This window comes from Pleurodeles waltl, chromosome 5 (assembly GCF_031143425.1).
Source record: "Pleurodeles waltl isolate 20211129_DDA chromosome 5, aPleWal1.hap1.20221129, whole genome shotgun sequence".
NCBI classification, from domain to species: domain Eukaryota; kingdom Metazoa; phylum Chordata; class Amphibia; order Caudata; family Salamandridae; genus Pleurodeles; species Pleurodeles waltl.
Genome location: NC_090444.1, coordinates 198,213,672 through 198,235,661, shown reverse-complemented (window position 1 = coordinate 198,235,661; position 21,990 = coordinate 198,213,672). Strand labels below are relative to the sequence as shown.

The 21,990-nt window shown below is 46.3% G+C and overlaps 1 protein-coding gene across 1 annotated transcript; it reads right to left on the bottom strand.

The window, feature by feature from the left end:
• Window positions 1-902: 902 nt before the first annotated feature.
• Window positions 903-9,424, bottom strand: LOC138297010 (uncharacterized). Its single transcript, XM_069236529.1, has 2 exons — window positions 8,436-9,424; window positions 903-2,647 (listed from the first exon to the last, which is right to left on the bottom strand). The coding sequence occupies exon 2, from the start codon at window positions 1,959-1,961 to the stop codon at window positions 903-905; it is 1,059 nt and encodes a 352-aa protein (XP_069092630.1). The 5' UTR covers window positions 1,962-2,647; window positions 8,436-9,424.
• Window positions 9,425-21,990: the final 12,566 nt, after the last annotated feature.

The window sequence follows — 21,990 nt, the reverse complement described above, 5'->3', positions numbered from 1 at the left end:
GGCCACCTCAGGTGATATGCAATTTACAAATTTATCTACAAACAGCCGCATACCACCTTCGGTAGAGGTGTCTTGTCCACTAAAGTCAGTGTATGCCCTTTCAAACCGAGAGAAAAAGTCAGCTATGTGTTCGTCTTTCTTTTGTTTACATGTATCTATTCTATCCCAGTCTACTAATCGCGGGGGCAAGGACTTCTGTATAAGCGTAAGAAGTCTGTCAGGGAGAGCTACTATTAAGGCTCCCGGCTTGTCACCAGGCTTCCTGTCTTTGTCCTCGTGGTCCAGTTGATCCCAGGTACCGCCTAGCTCAACAGGATAGTCTTTCTGTATGATAGTCTTCCAGATATCCTGTGGTACAAGGGTACCAAACAACATTTTAATGTCCATGAGAGTCAATATTTGTGGACTTATTATTTGGGAAAATTCTTTATAGAAGCCGGCAGGATTCTTGCGTGGGTCAGGCAAGTGGGCTTTTAGCGCTAGGACCTCTGTTCTATCCCATTGCTGGTACACAAATTGTTGTTTCCAGTGAGCGGGCACTACCGCGGCACCCTCACCTGTGGCTGGAACGTAGCTGGGTGGGACTTCCCTTAAGGGGTGCTGTGTTGTGTGAGTGGAAGGAATACGTGAAGGACTGGCTGAACCTGTTTCTTTATCCCTCTTGTGGTGATAGTTCTTCCTATAACTTAACAGCTGACGGAGGTAGTCCTTAAGGTCCTTTCCCTGATGATAGCCTGTGGCTACCTCCTGTTTTATTCTGAGTACCTGCAAGGGGGGATTGCTACCTAAATTTTCGTCCCATTTTTCCATTAGTATCTCACACGTACGTTGTATCATGTCTGCCTGTTGTACTGCTTGGAACTGAGCAAAATTCTGCCAAATAGTCTCCAGGCTTGGCTGTGTTAAGATATATTTATGCAACATTGTGTTAATTTTCCAGCTGTTTCATTTATCGTAGCCTCCAAGACTCGCGTTAGTCGTCGTATTTGCAGACTGTTCACCGAGGGCCCCCAAAAGGGTAGCAGTCCTTTTGTTATATCCATGAACAGCTGTGCGGAAGTGTCTGTTTGGTCTACAGTATCTCTTTTTTGTCGATGATACGTAGGTGGCTTGTTGAACGTTGGTGGGAGAAGGAAGGCAATATAGCAAATGCCGCTCCAACCAGGTGGCAGCCAGGTGTAGGCCTTACTCCCACATACAAAGTATAGTCCTGTAGGTGCATTGAGGTAAGGGGTGGAGGTGTTGTACGTGATGGTCGCATTACAGACACTGACTCCGACAGGTATGCGTCCTTGTCCGCAGATACAGAGCGGGGCCTGCCGAGGTCTGATAGATATTGTTTTTGGTTTCATGGAGACCGGACCAAATGTATATTCCATGAGTGGATAGCGGGGCAAGGTCATGATCCTACGCATTGTTGGAGAATCCGTACAATTGCACGCGATGTGTATCTTGGCTTGAAACTGAAGGATAAAGTCTTCAAAGAGTGTGTTGTTCGTTATGATACCGGGTCGTCTCACAGGCCTAGAACCGGGTAGGGGGGTCTGTATTGAAACATTGGACATTAAGGAACAAGTGTAGGCAGCCGTTACAGGAAAGACTGGAAACTGAAATGCATGAGCAGCCGTGTGAGGAAAATGACCACAAACCCAACAGTCTGTCAAGTTTGTAACAAGTTGATGTTGATGTAGCATCTGGATGAACGTATTATTGTCATATTCTTGTCTCCTGGCATGTATCTCAGGTGGTAGAGATACATGTGTATGCATGGGCGCAGACGTTGGCGTAGGAGGCTGTCTTTTCTCTGTAGCAGTGTGGATGGTCCAGCCAATGCACGCTAATATGACAAGAAGCACTACAATTATCGCCAGACACGTTGTACGTGGACCAAACAATTTTTTTAAATGTTTAATTTTTCTCAGTTTCTGTCTCTGTACGCTCTTCTCGTAATCTGAATACATAGTCCTTTTCCTTTCTCAAGTCTGCTCTTCTCACTGGCAGTGATCAATATCAAATTTAGTTATTCAGTACCTGCATGCCACTCAGCCTCCCCTAGGTGCTGCCCGTGACTGGTGGTTGCTCCACCGGTGGGTGATTCCAGCAGTCCTATTGACACTCTCTGGTCCGCCACACCGGACAAAATCACGGCCCTGCAGCGAATGTTTGGCTGGATGCAACAGGTAAACGATGAATCATCTATTCAATGTTGGTGACGTTTGCGGAGGTCATATCTCGCAGAACCAGGCTCAGTCTGATCCGGAAACAAGGGAACAACTGGAACACCTTCAGGTGTCGCTCCCCGAAGGACCGAATCACTCTCCTCCTGGGTGGCTGTCCACTCTATCTGCGCGTCACTGAAAGGAACAAAAGTGGGTACTTTCTCGCATTCGTCGTCACCTTGACCCTCTTTCACCCACTGATCGTATGGTAAGGGCAAAGGTACCCTTTTGCAGTGTGAAGCGTGGATCCAATTCTTTGCTCCCTCGACTTTCACAGCAGTCCTGGTAGCAAGGAGTACTTGGCGGGGGCCTTTCCACCGGGGCTCAAGACTCTTTTTGCGCTGGAAATTCTTGGTGAGGACCCAGTCACCAGGCTCGATACAGTGGCCTGGAGTAAGAGGTAATGGTGGCAGAATATCCTTCACCTGCTGATGAATGAGACGTAAAGAGTTAGTGAGTTCATTGAGGTAATCCATCAATACAGGGTATGGTAAATCTGAGTATTTCTTTGGCCTTGGAACTCCCCACACATTAGCCGGTCTCCCCATGACCACTTCATATGGCGAGAGACCTGACTTGGAATGTGGTGTAGCCCGAAGTGACAACAGGGCCAGGGGGAGAGCATCAGGCCACGATATGCCTTTGTCAGCACATATTTTGGACAACTTTAATTTGAGTGAACCATTATATTTCTCAACTAGTCCTGCAGCTTGTGGATGGTTGGCAGCATGGAATTTCTGTCTAATTCCCAATCCTTCACACACCTTTTTCATCACCTGACCTGTAAAATGGCTGCCATTGTCTGACCATGCAATTCGAGGCATTCCAAACCGGGGAAAGAACTCTTTCAAGAGTACCTTAGCAGTTGTAAGGGCTGTGTTATCCCTTGTAGGATAGGCTTCTACCCATTTGCTAAACATGCAGACGACCACCAATACATACTTCAAATTGTTACATCTTTCCATTTCGATGTAATCCATCTGTATAGCTTCAAATGGATAATCAGGGGGCGCGAAATGGCCGGGAGGTACTTTAATGCCCTTGCCAGGATTGTGTTGCATGCAAATCATACAGTGTTTAACCAACTTCTCAGCTGCCTTTGGAATGTTTTTGTTGTACCAGACAGGGGCAAGAAGTTTGCATATCCCTGCTGGACTGATGTGTGCTGGACCATGAGCCATTGTCACTACAGGAAGGACATACCCATCAGGAAGCATCCATCTCTGGGCTTCTGACAAGTCTGTCCAACACCCTGTTTCTTCATTAAACCTCGCGTGTGTCTCCTTCCATGATGCCAATTCAACTTCCGTCGCTTCTGCCTGTATGCTTTTCACACTCTCTACCGTGTCCTCAAACATCCCGTTATCTGGGACCCATCTGGCTGGTCCCGCTACATACATCTTGTTTTTCGTCTGACGTGCTGTTTCCTTCGCTACCTGATCTGCAAAGGCGTTCCCTTTCCCTACGTGATCAGTGATCTTTCTGTGTGCGCTGCATTTCACAATGGCCATGGTCCGTGGCAGGGCTAGAACGGAGAGCAGTCTGTGTATTAACCCCCCATGTTGTATGTGGGTGCCGTGTGATGTGAGAAAGCCTCTTTCCGCCCACAATCTGCCAAAATTGTGTGCCACTCCAAACGCGTATTGACTGTCAGTGTAGATATTGACATCTAAATCTGTGCTTATTTCACAGGCTCTAATCAGTGCCACTAACTCAGCCGCTTGTGCTGAATTATGTGGTATCCGACGTGCTTCAACTACTGCCGTTAGTGTTGTGATAGCATATGCAGCTGATGTGGTGCCATCAGGTAATTTGAGACATGAACCATCAATGTACAAGGTGCCTTGGGGGTTACTTAGAGGCGTGTCTTGCAGATCTACCCTTCCTTTCGTTTCCTCCTCTGTCCTGATAATGCAGTCATGTATATCAGTATGTGTATCTTCAGAGCTTTCAGTCAGGGGTAATAACGTTGCGGGATTCAAGGTAGTGCATCTTTTGATGGTGATGTGACTGGCAAGAAGTGTTAACTCATAACTGGTCAGGCGGGCATTTGTAAGGTGTTGTGTCTTAGTTTTGTTAAGTAGGGCATCAACGGCATGTGGGACCAACAATAATAATGAAGTATCCATAACTATTCCAGCTGATTGGCGCACTGCTACTGCGGCTGCAGCTACAGCCCGTAGGCAGCTTGGAAGAGCCCTGGCAACAGGATCCAGAAGGGCTGAAAAATAAGCACATGGTCGCTGTTTGCCACCATGTTCTTGTGTCAGGACTGAGAGAGAGCAACCGTTATGTTCACTTACAAACAATGTAAAGGGCTTATGATAGTCAGGCGTGCCTAACACAGGGGCTGAACAGAGAGCGTCCTTCAAATCTTCAAAGCTGGACTGGCATTCAGTATTCCAGACAACGGTGTCCGGGCAGTCTTTGTGGGTGAGTGCTAAGAAAGGCTTGATAAGGAGAGAAAAATTAGGTATCCATTGGCGGCAAAAAGATGTGATGCCAATGAATCCCCTGACCTCCCTCTGTTTTGTGGGGACAGGTATATTGCGTATGGCTTGTACCCGGGCCGGGGTAAGTGTACGTCCCTCCTTCGACAGCAGGTGACCAAGATAGGTAACCTGCTGTTGACAATACTGTAATTTAGTGAGGGATACTTTGTGATGGTGTTGGGATAGATGAGTGAGAAGTGCAACTGTGTCTTTTTTGCAATGTTCTTGGGAGTCAGAAGCAATAAGGAGATCATCAACATATTGTACCAGGGTGGAACCAGCGGGGAATTGAAAGGAATCCAACTGTCCCTTGAGCACCTGGCTAAAAACACTGGGTGATTCCGTGTACCCCTGAGGTGCGCGACAGAACCGGAAACTGCGACCGCCCAGGGAGAATCCAAAAATGTGTCTGCTGTCCGGGTGAATAGGTATGCTAAAGAATGCATTCTTGAGATCAATTACAGAGAACCAGGTAGCAGTGGAGGGTATCATTGTTAGGAGGGTGGTAATGTCGGGTACAACAGGGAATTGAGGCTCCACTACTTTATTAACTGCTCGAAGGTCAAGCACAAAGCGTAGGCCGGGCTGATGGGAAGAATCAGCGGACTTTTTGAGTACTGGGAGTATGGGGCTGTTACATGTAGTACCTCTGGTCTCTTCAACAACCCCTTTATCAATCAGCTGCAATATAATGTCCTTGAGGGCCTGTTCAGTGTGATGTGATAACTTGTACTGTGGCAGACGGGGAAGTAGTGCATGCTCTTTTAACTTGATGGAGAAAGGGGGGATATCAAGGCAGCCCACATCTTCATTGTTTGAAGCCCAAAGTGTAGCGGGGAGCATCTCTAGCTCAGGCGGGAGTGGTAACGCTATGAACTGGGTGGGTGTCACGTGAGGACCCATGGTGACGTACACGCCATCAGGGGAACAATATATAGTGGCGTGTAATCTTTTCAGTAAATCGAGACCTAGCAAATTTTCACTACAACCAGAGGTAAGTATTAGAGGAGAATCAACAGTGTAGGGACCAATTGTGAGTTCCAGTGGCTTGGATACGGGGTTAATCACTGGGACGCCTGAGAATCCTACAGACACGTTAGTATTGCTGGACAAAGGGACCCCAGGGACCGCATCCTTCATAACAGAACTCTTAGTGGCTCCAGTGTCAATTAAAAAATTCTTAGAAGTACCATCTAGTTGTACTTCTACATGTGAGCCATTCTGTTTAACTGGGATTGGGACGGGTCCTATCCTCCCTTGTCCTAAGCTGTCCTAGCAGGAATAGAAGCCCTGACCTTCTTCCGGATCATAATTATCATTATAATACTGGCGTTGGGCAGAACTATTGTCAAAGTAATTTTCAGCGGCTGCTATATTTTGCTGTTGATGGGCTCTATTAGGTCCCTGCTGTGGGGGACCTCCCCGTCCTCTACCTCGGGGTGCTCCACGGGGCGCTCCTCTACCTCTTGTCTGGGGCGCAAACCCGTTTTTATTTGGGCAATCATTTTTCCAATGACCTTCCTCTTTACAATAGGCACACTGATTGTAGCTCAGGGAATAGCGGGGCTGATAACTGTTGGGACCATTATTTTGGTACTGAGGTCCACGGGGAATTGACCTATTCTGGGGGTACGCCTGCTGTACTAGAATTTTAGTTTTTAACTCTTTTGTTTGTTTGTCTTTTCTGTCCTTCTCTTCATGAACCCTATTCTCGTAATATTGGGCCATATTAAGTATCTCAATGGGAGTGCTTGTCGACCAGGTACTCTCAGTCAACCGAATTTTTGAGGCCACCTCAGGTGATATGCAATTTACAAATTTATCTACAAACAGCCGCATACCACCTTCGGTAGAGGTGTCTTGTCCACTAAAGTCAGTGTATGCCCTTTCAAACCGAGAGAAAAAGTCAGCTATGTGTTCGTCTTTCTTTTGTTTACATGTATCTATTCTATCCCAGTCTACTAATCGCGGGGGCAAGGACTTCTGTATAAGCGTAAGAAGTCTGTCAGGGAGAGCTACTATTAAGGCTCCCGGCTTGTCACCAGGCTTCCTGTCTTTGTCCTCGTGGTCCAGTTGATCCCAGGTACCGCCTAGCTCAACAGGATAGTCTTTCTGTATGATAGTCTTCCAGATATCCTGTGGTACAAGGGTACCAAACAACATTTTAATGTCCATGAGAGTCAATATTTGTGGACTTATTATTTGGGAAAATTCTTTATAGAAGCCGGCAGGATTCTTGCGTGGGTCAGGCAAGTGGGCTTTTAGCGCTAGGACCTCTGTTCTATCCCATTGCTGGTACACAAATTGTTGTTTCCAGTGAGCGGGCACTACCGCGGCACCCTCACCTGTGGCTGGAACGTAGCTGGGTGGGACTTCCCTTAAGGGGTGCTGTGTTGTGTGAGTGGAAGGAATACGTGAAGGACTGGCTGAACCTGTTTCTTTATCCCTCTTGTGGTGATAGTTCTTCCTATAACTTAACAGCTGACGGAGGTAGTCCTTAAGGTCCTTTCCCTGATGATAGCCTGTGGCTACCTCCTGTTTTATTCTGAGTACCTGCAAGGGGGGATTGCTATCTAAATTTTCGTCCCATTTTTCCATTAGTATCTCACACATACGTTGTATCATGTCTGCCTGTTGTACTGCTTGGAACTGAGCAAAATTCTGCCAAATAGTCTCCAGGCTTGGCTGTGTTAAGATATATTTATGCAACATTGTGTTAATTTTCCTTTCTTCTGTCAGTTTATTGCGTCGTGGACGTCCTGGGGGAGGTGATATTGTGAGGCCATCATCGTCTGAGCTCTCGTCTTTTATTTGTAGCAAGGGGGCTGAAGTGCTTGGGGGGTCTGACCTGGGGGTCACTGGAGCTGATGCTGGGGGTCTCTGGTGTTCAGATTGTGGTGGGTGGGCAAATGTTACTGCATTCACTGGTGAACCTAATGGCTGGGGCATCTGAGCAATTGGGGGTAAAGCTGGATATATTGTCGGGGTATAAACAGGGGGGCAGTCTAGGACATCTTGCATGAGAGGATCCTTTTCGGAGTCTCTTTTCTTTTTTTCAGGTGTTTGTTGAACCACATATATCCTGTCTGTATCTAACTGGTGTCTTCTATCTATCTGGGCCCATCCCTGCTCTGCATTCTGCCGGTCATATTCTTGGGCTTTCTCAGCATCTGATTTTGCATTATGTCTCTTAGCATCCTTTGCTGCTTTAATTCGTTTTTGTCTACCCTCTTTCTGCCATAACCTGAGTGAATCAAACATACCAGGCCTACTTTTGGTTGCAAATAATCTTTCTTCTAAAAAATCAATTTTCAGTTCATCAAAAGTCCCATGCAGTGGCCACTGTAATTCAGCACTATGCCTAGTCTTTTTACGCCATATGTCAGTCCATATTATACTTCCCACCCCGTGTTTTACATACATTTCATGGCAAGGAGTTCCAATTGGAGGAGCCGGACAAGACTCCTCCAAGCGGGAGTCCGCTTGACAACAAAAACAGCACCATTTCCTTAATTTACTGAATGCCGGCATTATTTTAAACAGACAGTTGTAACTTAGTATCAGTGGATGGAAAACAGAAACAACGGAAGCAAATATGCAATCTATATATTATGACAGTTAATTATTTTACAAAACATCCACTGACTTCGGTCTTTGCAAAGATCGAATAACACCTACCAGACAGACACAGAAAAGACAGGGGTTAACCCTGTCCTTACCTTACTCTTGTCTTCCTCCTCAGTCAGGACTCCGAACTCAGGGCCAGCTATGTCAGGAACTCCAGTCAGGGCAGAGCCGCCGGCGCCCGTTGAGACAAAGAGGGGGGAGCACCGCTGGAGTACCGCAGGTCCACGAGGAAAAAGATACTTCCCAAATCAGTTGTGGGGCGCCCCCTTTGGTAGTCCTGCAGTGAACCTCCTCCTCCTTCCGAGTAGACGGCGGGTGCCACTGATGGAGTCCCTGTTCGGGCGCCAACTGAAGAACCGGGAAAGGCAGGCTCACCTCTCCCAGCGGTGGAGGGGACACCCTAGGCCTTCAGGGTCTCTTACCAGCAAAGAACACAACAGGCGGAGTCACGACTGATGAGGAAGAGAAAAGTTTTATTAGCAAAACAGATAATAGCTCGAGCTGAGCACAGTGTCCCAGGACAGTCTGAATGACTTTCCTACGGAGGCTGGCTGCTTCATTCTGCAGCGTACAATCTTATATAGTTAAGCTGCCCCCCTTCAGCCAGGAAGCCACCCCTCCATATCTGGCGAACACAAAAGCTTCAAACAGTTCTCCTTTTAACCCGAGAGCATCCTGCTGACGTACATACATTTGATTAGTCTTTCCTGCTTGTACTCCCACTGTCTCGGGAGTATCCTGCTAATACACGGCAAAGTGACAGTTCATTTGTCAAATGTCAGTCTTATCACAGTTGGTTTGATAATTTACGAGGATATCCCTTGCAGGAGGCCCCTGGAATGCGGTGGGAAGAGGTACAGTTCTGTTCGTGCACAATGATAAGAAGGATACAGCTGTGGCTCGGTATCCTGAAAGTCAGCTTGGTTAGATAAGTGAAGAGGCCCAGAGAAGGAAATGGTTTTAGACAAAAACTGAGTTCACAGGGAAGTCAACTTACACAGTTTAAATGAAGAGTCAGCTTTGTCGAGCACATGGCAATATTAATGGAATACGCAGAAATAAAGTCTGAGGCAAATACATCTCGGATTATTATTTAACAAAGGCATGCCACGCAGCTGTGAACCTGAGAGTCACTATCTATACTGACAGCAGATATGGATTCGGAATTGTACATGAGTTTGGCCAACTGTGGTCGCAGAGAGGTTTCATGACCTCTTCTGGTTCTCCTGTGAAAAATGGTGAACAAATGAAGGATTTGTTACATGCGATTCAGTTACCTCTTGAAATTGCTGTGGTAAAATGCAATGCCCACGTTAAGTCGCAAGACCTTGTGTCAATGGGAAACGGTTATGCAGATCAAGTCGCAAGGTTTTGCGCATTGAACTGTATATCGTTCAAGGAACAGTGGGAATTGTTACCGCAAACTGAAAATGACACATGTTTGAACCTTGCATTAAGGGTGGTGGATACCTTAGATGAGCTAAAGACATTACAGGGTCGTGCTAGCAAAGAGGAAAAATGTTCCTGGCAGAGAATGCAATGTGTACAGAGGGCTGATGATTTATGGGTCTCAGAAGAGGGGAAATTAGTCTTGCCAGATAGCCTTCTGTCACAGTTTGCCAGGCTATACCATGGACAGGCTCACCTTGGGAGAGATGCAATGATCAGGTCATTCAAAATCGATTGGTTCAACCCAAAATTTAGACATGCCGCAGAGGTTACCTGTCACAGATGCATCATCTGTCAACAGATGAATGCCGGATAAGGGACTGTGGTAACTTTGAGCTACTTTGGGAGAGCTGGTGGTCCTTTCAGCAAAATGCAAATGGATTTCATTGAGATGCCTGTTTGTGGAGGATTGAAGTACGTGTTGGTGATTGGGTGTGTTTTCAGTCACTGGATTGAAGCCTACCCCACACATAGAAATGACAGCCTCACAGTTACAAAGCTGCTACTTAGAGAACTAATACCAAGGTTCAGGTTTCCGGTCTCTATAGAATCAGATAGGGGCAGACACTTCGACAATGAGGTGATTAAACTTCTGTGTGCCGCACTAGACATTGAACAAAAGCTGCATTGTAGCTACCGCCCTGACGCATCAGGACTAGTAGAGCAAATGAATGGTACCCTGAAATCAAGAATGGCAAAGATGTGTGCAGCTACCAATATGAAATGGCCAGATGCATTGCCCTTAATGCTGATGTCAATGAGGAACACCCCTGATAGGAAAACAGGACTATCACCCCATGAAATCCTCATGGGCAGAGCTATGAGGTTGCCAGCAGTACCTGCAAATGCTCTAGTGAATATCACAGATGATATGGTGTTGGACTACTGCAAAGGTTTGGCTGACGTGATTCGCTCTTTCTCTCACCAGGTAGAGGCTAACACATTGCCACCGATCGGAGATCCAAGTCACACCCTACAGGCCGGTGACTGGGTGGTTGTCAAGAAGCACATGAGAAAGTCATGTTTGGAGCCGCGTTGGAAAGGGCCATATCAAGTAATCTTGACAACAACCACTGCTGTGAAATGTGCAGGCGCTCCAAATTGGATCCATGCCAGTCACACAAAGAAGGTAACATGTCCAACTGATGAGGAACTTAAAGTTTCCGGCACAACAGTTCCAGGAAGAGTAGTCTTGAGGCCAGAAAGTAGCCAAGAAGGAACTGAGACTGCGGGAGAGCCCACTGAGAACAGCCTCGTCCCTCAAACAGTGAATGAGTTCGAGAGAGGTGACAGAGTGCCTACCTCAGTAGAGGCGCCAGGAGAACTAAGTCAAGGAGATGTTCTCCCAAAAGTAGACGGATACGGGTTAGAACTAGAACCCGTTACTGATCAAGAGGAAGAAGAAGGAGAAAAAGGGGAGATAATAGAAAGACCTCAGAGTGTACCGACATCCCCTGAGCCAGTTGCAGGTCCATCAAGTGAAAACACAACACCACAAGAGGAGGGTACTGTCCAGCGTCCTGAAAAGACATATCGGAAGAAGACGCATAAAGGAGATAACTGGCCAGAGAAACCACTTTTAAGGATAAGAAGCATACCAGATGAAGCCATAATAGAGGAAACTGATACATCTCGAGTGGAAGATCTAAGTGAAGGAGAACTGCAAGGTCAACGCAGGTTAAAGAGAAAGAGAGTAGTAAACAGAAGATATACAGGTCCTGAATGGGCGTATGCTACAACATCTGAATGGCAACAAGAATTCCTAGCATTCTGTTTTGATCGAGAAGTACCAGGTCAATACTACGGTACCTGAATTAACTCACAGGAGAGACTTTGTTAAAAATCGAAAACTCAAAACTAAGAAGGAGACTTATAAATGACCGGATGTGACATTAGAACCTGATTTGACTTTGAGAAAACCTGATTAAGACAAGCTGCTAACCTGATTTTACAAAGGGGTTCTGGAGCGAGTGAAAATGCTGTAAATACACGCAAAAAAGAAAGAAAGAAAAAGTTCTAGATCATCCTCGCGTTGATTGTTATTCTGCTATTTGATTCTATAAAGACATGGCTTATAATAGAGGTAGTAATAAGGGAAGTAAAGTGTGTGGTTGGTTAAGCCTTATAATAGGTATTGTGTGTGCAATAATAATTGTGGGATTGATTGTGGGAATGCCGTAGTTAGAGAAAAAGACGATTAACGCTACCTCAAAACCTGAAACTACAACACTAACCCCATGGGAGAGGTTTGACCAAGATGCAAGACACTTGCATGAGGGAACTAATTCAAAGGGGGAACTTTCTACTAATGTCTTCTATCGCTTGCTGAATGAGTATGTGGAGACCATGGATGCGAAAGACTGTTATGTATGTACTAAAATTCCTTCATCTGTGCAAGAAGGGGTTACTTACCATAGCCTTCCTTTAACCTACGGGATTAGCTGTAGTTTGCTATTAACCAGATTCTATAATCAAGAGCATGTGCAATACTTTTACTCAAATTTGAATGTTGTGTTTTCCTTTGTGCCTGTGATTGAATTCTTGAATAAGCTAGCTAAGGGACATGATATAAAAATAGTTAGAGGATTCTTTGAGCCAACGCTTACATTTGGAACTGCTTATGCACATTGCAACAATCTGACCTGCTTATTGTCACCCGTAGAGAAAAGCTTTTTAGATCACACTGATGATAGACGCAAAGCATTAAAAGAAAGATTAGAAAAAGGATTAGAAAAGCGCACATATGCAAATGATTATGCTTACACCGCATTCAAAACACAAGGCAAACTAGCTATAGATGCACTACATGTAGGTAGGCTTTGTATATATAGGCCGAAATCTGAGCAGGACAATTTGTTTGTGGGAACGAGTGAATGTAGACATGTGTTTTTGTTTCAGAGTAAATGGACATTTATGTTGAATGGACAGGATCCAGCGATCCCTGGGATTTATTACATCTGTGGACTTAATGCTTATTACCGTCTCCCTAAGGGATGGTATGGGACGTGTTATTTGGGAATAGTTTTCCCAAAGATTTACCAGATTGATGACTTAAAGCAAATACCTAAAACGTCTGAATTACAACATGCTAGACAAAATACGAGAATCAGTGGCTGCTGTCATTGGTGATATATTTGGAGCTATAATCCCTTCAGTAGGGGTTACCTTGAATTCTATGAAAATTCAAAAGTTGTCTACTATTATGGATAACATGTTGACAAATTTTACAGGGGCTATACTCCTGATGGATACTGAACTTGCTGCAGAAAGAGCTATGACTCTTCAAAATCGGCTTGCTTTAGACATTCTTTTAGCAAAGAGTGGAGGGGTCTGCAAAATGCTCAACGAGCGCCATTGCTGCTCATTCATTCCGGACAATAGTAAAAAGATTAGAGGTATGCTTACTAACCTAACTAGAGATAGTGCAGATTTGAAGTATTTGAAGGAACCCGGAGTTTGGGAGAAATTTGTAAAGGGAAGTGCAGAGTAGGGAGCTGGTTTACCAACATTTGGAATGGGGTACTTGCAAAAATACCAATGGGTCTATTAATTGTTCTGGCCTGTCTATTCGGATTATGGGGGGCATGCAAAATTAATGATAAAATTAAGAACAATTGGACCAAAAGAACCAGGAGAAACAAAGAAAATGAAAGAGAGAAAATGTTCAATGAAATTTGGGAAAGTTCACACAAGGGACAAGATGTTGATCAGAGGAGGGACTGAGAGAGCGTAGTTTATATAACCTACATTAGAACGAAATATATATATATTTATGTGTGACGATATTGCATAGAAAACTATAATAATAGCGATTTTGCTTAAACGTGTGCTGAAATTGTGACCGCGATGAGTGGCCACCAATGTAAACGCAACTAATAATGATGAATAAAAATGTTTATGTTATGTTCAATTAAGCTTATATTAACGTTTGTATTGATGAAACTGTATTGAAATTCTTTGTAGGCCTTAAGTTAGCGTGAGCTGTAAGATTTAGCTGCCCAGCTCTCATATTAAATGCATTTTCTGTTTTTTCCAGTGTGCTGACTTGCAAAGGGCCATGACCCTGAAAAAGTTTTTTTTCTTCAAACTTGAATGACCAATGTATACATGTCGAATCCGTTCTCAGGCGCATTTTTTGGTGCCCTGAAATAAATGTTTAAACATATTGAAACAAGTGTACACTAGATTAATGTTATGCACAAGGTCACTTTGACCGGTGAACGACGAAAACTGCTGACCAAAGGACGTGCCAAGAGATGCCAAATGATGAAGTAACGCCGGATGTGCCACCTCCGAAGACGTCAATTATGAAGACCAATCAAAGAACCATGAATTAATGTGGGGTGACAATTGGGATTACGAAATGCTAAATTTGATAGGTTCAAGATAGTGGTGTATAGTAAGTGTCCAATAGAATTTTGGGGGAATGTACTACGAAAAAGGGATAAAAACTCATGTTACAGAAGGGTCTGGGGAATTAGGTAGGGAATGCTATTGATTTTATCCAGAAACTCTGTCACTCTTTTTGGTGACTTGAGACTTATTAGAAACCATCCTCACTCATAGACTGCCCTTTACACTTATCCTCCTTATGAGGTAAGTGCCCACTTTTGCCCTTAGTTGAGTCCTGATTGATAGCTGTTAGAAATGGGGGTCTTTGGTTGACAGTCAGGTTACCCCCTGTTCAAGCAAGGACCCTCACTCTAGTCAGGGTAAAAGAGAATCACCCTCAGCTAACCCCTGCTTACCCCCTTGGTAGCTTGGCAGAGCAGTAGGCTTAACCTCAGAGTGCTAGGTGTAACGTATTTGTACCAGCACACACAGTAACTTAATGAAAAACACTACAAAATGACACAACACCAGTTTAGAAAAATAGGAAATATTTATCTAAACAAAACAAGACCAAAACGACAAAAATCCAACACTCACAGGTCAAGTTTAGACTTTTTAAAGATTAAACTCAAAAATAGCGCTTAGAAACAAAAATGCTTCGATGAGATGTTAACACGGCATCGTGACAGAGTCGTTCCCCACAAGCCGACACCAGCGGCGCCGGATACGGAGTCGTGTAGACCCCCAAGTACAGTACCTTTGGTGAAGAGTGAAAACAAGCCGATGTGCGAAGTCGGGGATTGCGGCGTCTGTGCGAAACGTTGAATCCGTGCACTTCGAGTGGCGTCGGTCACGACGTGGTGCAGTAACTTCCACGGAGTCGCGGACTTCAGCGGGGCTGCCGCGGCGTCGGGCCTGCGAAGAGCGTCGCGTTCCAGCAAAGGTCACGCCATTGGGTGCAGGCGGCGTCACCGGATTCTGCAGCGTGCCGGTCCGAAGTCGTCCGAAATCGATTTCCTTGGATTTCCACCAGCTTTCCTTTCAAGGGCCCAGGGACTGGATAGGGCACCACTTGTCAGAGCAGGAGTCTCTCCAGAGACTCCAGGTGCTGGCAGAAAGAAGTCTTTGCTGTCCCTGAGACTTCAAACTACAGGAGGAAAGCTCTAAATCAAGCCCTTGGACATTTCTTCACAAGATGGAAGGCACAGAAAGTCCAGTCTTTGCCCTCTTACTCTGGCAGAAGCAGCACTGCAGGAAAGTTCCACAAAGCACAGTCACAGGCAGGGCAGCACTTCTTCCTCAGCTATCAGTTCTTCTCCAGGCAGAGGTTCCTCTTAGTTCCAGAAGTGTTTCTCAAGTCTGTAGATTTGGGTGCCCTTCTTATACCCATTTTAGTCTTTGAAGTCACCTTTCTTCAAAGGGGACTCACACCTACTTGTGAAATCCTGCCTTGCCCAGGCAAGGCCTCAGACACACACCAGGGGGTTGGAGTCTGCATTGTCAGAGGCAGGCACAGTCCTTTCAGATGAGAGTGACCACTCCACCCCTCCCTCCTAGCAGAGATGGCTAATCAGGAAATGCAGGTTACACCCCAGCTCCCTTTCTGTCACCCTCGGGCTCCACCTCCTCCCGGACCGTGGGAACCTCGGGGGCCGGTTTCCCGCGCCCCCTGCCCTTCCTCATCTTGGCAGTCCCCTGGGCCACTGTTTCAGGCTCCAGGGGCTCTTGACTACCCTGATTGGCTGCCATAGACCGGGTGGATACGCATACCCACCCAGGCAGACCCAACATCTCCAAGTAAGACCTGTGTTCCACCTCCTTCCAAGGGGAATCCTCCAGGTCGTTACCTAGCAAACAATCAACAGGCATGGTTGGACTCACAGCTACTTTCCAGGAAACTGAGACCCCCCCCCCATTCAAAGGGAACCAGTGCCACTCTGCAGAGGCGCTCAGAGCCGTCTACCCCAACTACTTGGTGAAGTACCCGGGGATCAATCTGCTCTTCAGACACCAGGTGACTCCTCACTGTAGTCACACTGGCTCCTGTGTCTCTCAGAGCCTCCACCCTCTGTCCATTGATGGTCACCCATTGCCTGTACTTCTTAGTGTTATCAGGCACTAGGTTTCTCTGGACCATCTCACTATCCCCTAGTGAGACAAGGGTCATTTCTGCTGGTTCCCACCCACCTGAAACCAACTGCTCCCCATGCGCTACACTGGCTAAACCCTGGGACGGTGCACCAGTGGGTGCCGGTGTACTTTTGGGGCATTTGGGGTCCCCCCTCACATGACCCACCTGGTCACATGCATAGCACTTACGTGGGGGACCACCTGCCACTGGCTTCCCTTTGGACAACCATGGCTTCTTTTCACTGGGGGGTTGGGAATCCTTACCCTGGGAATCAGTTTGGGGCCCTTTAGAGAACTCCCCCTGTTTGCCCTTACCCCCCCCTTTCTTCTGAGAGGGACCCTGCCCATCCCTGGCGTGGTCTACCCCATACCTCTTTTGGACCCTGGTGCTCTCCCAGCGGTCCGCTTCCTGTGCAAGCTTCCTGGGGTGAGTCAGCTTGCTGTCAATGAGGTGCTGGCACAGCTCTGGAAAACATAAACTGTACAAGTGCTCCCAAGCAATTAAATTGTAAAGCCCCTCATACGTGTTTACCTTACTGCCCTTCACCCAACCATCCAGTGACCTGCAAAAAGAATCAACACATTCCAACCATGTTTGGGATTCCTTTCTCTTGTAGGATCTAAACTTCTCCTTATACTGCTCAGGGGTGAGACCATACCTGGGGAGTAAGGCCTCCTTCATGACAGGGTGGGTGAGATCCTGAGCATCCCCTAAGGCTGTCAGTGTGTCCCTCCCCTCTGCCTCAAAATGCTTCCACAGGGCTGCCCCCCAATGAGCTTCAGGGACCGGGTTCATGTGGAGAGCTGACTCATAACCCTTGAACCACAAGTAGATATCATCCTCCCTCTTATAATCCCTCACAAGGTCTTTTGGGATGTGTACCCTTCTCTCAGGCTGCACTGTAGGATTGCTGCCACTATCCCTACTGGGCTGACTCCTCTGATCTATCTCTTTTAAACAGAGCTCATGAGCCATTGCTAACTTCCTTTCCTCAATGGCCAGCCTTCTCTGTTCCATCTCTAGACTGAGCTTTTTCAGCTCCAATTGGTACTCCCTTTCTGCCTGTCTGTCCTGTAACTCTTCAGGTGTCAGACCCTTGGAGGATATACTGCTACTTGCCCTAGAGACTCTTTCCCTGGGAATAACAGGTCCCCCCACTATACCATTATGTACTGATTGCTCTCCCTCCTCATCCTCATCCTCAGTGTGCCCTCCAGTGCTTGTGGTTGTCACCCAGGCCCTAAGCGCCTTTTTCAGCTCATCCTTCTTGGAAGAGCTCTTAATGGGACAACCAACATTTTTACAAAACTGCTTTAGCTGAGCCTTGTTATAACTATCCAATTGCTTCAGGTCAAAAACAGCTTCAACTGATGCATCTCCAAGTAGAGACATGATAAAAGGTTAAAAGAGTGCAAAGTTCCAAATGCAGAAAAGCAAGTTCTCAAATGAAGTTCCAGAAAAGTTAATCACCGGATCAGCGAAAAAAGAAACTGAATGCAGAGCAAAAACAGTCCAAATAGAAAAAAAAAAAAAATCACAAGACTAGTAGTATGTGATCACCAATGTTAGAAATGGGGTCTTTGGTTGACAGTCAGGTTACCCCCTGTTCAAGCAAGGACCCTCACTCTAGTCAGGGTAAAAGAGAATCACCCTCAGCTAACCCCTGCTTACCCCCTTGGTAGCTTGGCAGAGCAGTAGGCTTAACCTCAGAGTGCTAGGTGTAACGTATTTGTACCAACACACACAGTAACTTAATGAAAAACACTACAAAATGACACATCACCAGTTTAGAAAAATAGGAAATATTTATCTAAACAAAACAAGACCAAAACGACAAAAATCCAACATACACAGGTCAAGTTATGACTTTTTAAAGATTAAACTAAAAAATAGCGCTTAGAAACAAAAATGCTTCGATGAGATGTTAACACAGCATCGTGACGGAGTCGTTCCCCACAAGCCGACACCAGCAGCGCCAGACACGGAGTCGTGTAGACCCCCAAGTACAGTACCTTTGGTGAAGAGTGAAAACAAGCCAATGCGCGAAGTCGGGGATCGCGGCGTCTGTGCGAAACGTTGAATCCGTGCACTTCGAGCGGCGTCGGTCATGACGTGGTGCGTAACTTCCACGGAGTCGCGGACTTCAGCGGGGCTGCAGCGGCGTCGGGGCTGCCGCGGCGTCGGGCCTGCGAAGAGCGTCGCGTTCCAGCGAAGGTCACGGCGTCGGGTGCAGGCGGCGTCACCGGATTCAGCAGCGGCGCCGGTCCGAAGTCGTCCGAAGTCGATTTCCTTGGATTTCCACCAGCTTTCCTTTCAAGGGCCCAGGGACTGGATAGGGCACCACTTGTCATAGCAGGAGTCTCTCCAGAGACTCCAGGTGCTGGCAGAGAGAAGTCTTTGCTGTCCCTGAGACTTCAAACAACAGGAGGCAAGCTCTAAATCAAGAACTTGGAGATTTCTTCACAAGATGGAAGCCACACAAAGTCCAGTCTTTGCCCTCTTACTCTGGCAGAAGCAGCACTGAAGGAAAGTTCCACAAAGCACAGTCACAGGCAGGGCAGCACTTCTTCCTCAGCTATCAGTTCTTCTCTAGGCAGAGGTTCCTCTTGGTTCCAGAAGTGTTTCTCAAGTCTGTAGATTTGGGTGCCCTTCTTATACTCATTTTAGTCTTTGAAGTCACCTTTCTTCAAAGGGGACTCACACCTAATTGTGAAATGCTGCCTTGCCCAGGCAAGGCCTCAGACACACACCAGGGGGTTGGAGTCTGCATTGTCAGAGGCAGGCACAGTCCTTTCAGATGAGAGGCGCCATCCCACCCCTCCCTCCTAGCAGAGATGGCTAATCAGGAAATGCAGGTTACACCCCAGCTCCCTTTGTGTCACTGTCTAGTGCAAGGTGAAAAACAACCCAACTGTCAAACTGACCCAGACAGGGAATCCACAAACAAGGCAGAGTCACAGGATGGTTTAAGCAAGAAAATGCTCACTTTCTAAAAGTGGCATTTTCAAACGCACAATCTTAAAATAAACTTTACTAAAAGATGTATTTTTAAATTGTAAGTTCAGGGACCCCAAACTCCACATGTCCATCTACTCTCTAGGGGAATCTACACTTTAATCATATTTAAAGGTAGCCCCCATATTATCCTATGAGAGAGACAGGCCTTGCAGGCCACTAGTAACATTTGATTTACAGGCCCTGGGCACCTCTAGTGCACTTTACTAGGGACTTAACAGTAAAACAAATATGCCAATCATGGAGAACCAATTACATACACATATTGTAAAGCAGCACTTGCACTTTAGGACTGGTTAGCAGTGGTAAAGTGCCCAGAGTAACAAAAACAGTAAAATCAGAGTCCAGCACACATCAACAACCTGGGGAACAGAGGCAAAAAGTTAATGGAGAACACGCCAAGGATGAAAAGTCTAACAATGGCGCTCTGACTGATGTCCTGAAGACGAAGACTGAACCTGTGTGCTGACCTAACCTTTGGAGGGTAATTATGACAATGCAATTGTAATTTGTCTGTTTGCTTTTCCTTTCTAGGTACCAACTGCTAATTTTGACAGAGACCATAGCTAGATGTTTTCCAAATTGGTGTTCTAAATTGTTTTGCATGAAGCCCAACATGCCAATGCTAATCAGCGGTTAGGATAGGTGATCACTAAATTTACGCAAATAGACAAACGACTGACGTTATGCTATGTTGAACTGACGCGTATTTGACACTTAGCTGTATTCAGATCTATGTTTGTGCCGTGCTACATTCTGATGTTTATGATTCTTGCCTTATTGAAATCTTACCAAAGTTGCCATATCGTGACTATGCTTTTATGTTTCTTGGTGTTGATATTAACGCATTTGCAATTAGATTGTAATTAATAGGGAATAAACTTCATAAAATTCTATCAAAGGTGTGGTTATTCATGGCTGAAAGGCCATGGTTGCGTCGTCAATTTGATTAATGACTTTGACCAAAGTAAAATGTATTGTGGTGATAAATATTAATAACATTATTGATATATTGATTGACATATTGATCAGCTACCTCGTCCAAAGGGTGTCTCTGAACTGGATCAAAAGATTCATTGGCCTAAAACAAGTCCTAATGTGTAATAAATTAACATAAAAGGACGCGTTATCAAGCTCATCAGCTCGGGAGATGGGGTGAGCATCTGTTTTAGTGACTGAACTGAGACCCCGGTAATCCACGCAGAATCAAAGTTCTGGCTTAGCACCGGGTGCGGCAGCCTTTGGTACCAGCATCACAGGGCTGGATCAGGGATTGCTGGATTTCTCAATTACCCCTAGAGCCAGCACCTTGGCAACTTCATCCTTGATGCTGGCCTTCTCCTGTCTAACAACCTCTAAATATTATTCTTTACAGGGGGACTGTCTACTGTGTCAATATCATGGACACACAAGTGTGTGAGTCCAGAGGTGAGGGAAAACAGAGAGGAGTACTGCTCCAGCAGCTGGTAGCAGTCACCTCATTGGTCCAGGGTCAGAAAGTCAGAGAGATTGAAACCCTCCAGTGGCCCATCACCTTCTTGGGCAGAGAGGAGGTCAGGGAGAGGTTCAGTCTCCTCCTCCACACCCTCATCTGTCACCAGAACCATGTTGACTTCAGTATTCTCACAATGAGGCTTCAGTCTATTCCCTTTGTGCTTTGTTATCTCATATTGGCCAGCACAGCGGTCCTGCAGAGCTCTAGGATCTACTGGCTCTATCACCCATTCTATGTCTCCAGGCTGAAACTCTACCTGGGTGATCTTTACCAGTGTTTCATAACTTCTTGACAGGCCTCAAGGTTGCTCTCAGCCTTCTTCCCGAAGAGATGCATCTGGTTGCAGAGGGTCAACATGTTGCTGACCACATTCTGGGGGATGGGGGTTCTTGGGAGCTTTCTTCCACCACTCTTTGGCAATGCTTAGGGGTCCTCCGACAGGATACCCATAAAGAAGCTCAAAAGGGCAGAACCCTACCCCCTTCTGGGCTACCTCTCTATAAGAAAAGAGAAGGCATGGCAAGAGGGTGTCCCACTTATGCCTCATGGCCTCAGGGAGGCCTGTGATCATGCCCTTCAATGTCATGAATCTCTTCACAAGACCATTGGATTGAGGATGATAGGGTGTGGTGAACTTGTAGGTCACCCCACACGCATCCCACATGGACTTCATGTATGCAGATATGAAGTTTGTGCCTCTGTCAGACACAATCTCCTTTGGGAATCCCACACAGGTAAACATCCCCATCAGAGCTCTGGTCACCACGGGTGCCGTCACTGTCCTCAGAGGGATTGCCTCTGGGTAGGGGGTGGCATGGTCCTCCAAAACAAGGATAAACTTGTTGGCAGTTTTAGGGTTCAAGGGACCAATGACATCGATGCCCACCCTTTCAAAGGGGTGCCAGCAACGGGGAGTAGGATCAGGGGGGCCATGAGCCTTCTCCCTGTCTTCCTACTGGCCTGGCAGGTGGAACAGGGCCTACAGAATGCATCTGAGGCCGTCCACATTCAGGGCCAATAAATGTGTGTGACAAGCCTGGCAAAGGTCTTGTCTTACCGTAAATGTCCTGCCAGGGGAATTTTGTGAGCCAAGCCCAGTAAGAAGGCCTAGTAATATGGGGGGAACACCAGCACATGTGCTGCCCCAGCCTCCGCTACTTTAGGTTCACTGTAAAGGAGATCATATTCCCAGTAGATAAGCTGATCCCCATAGGCTGCTTGGGCTAAGGC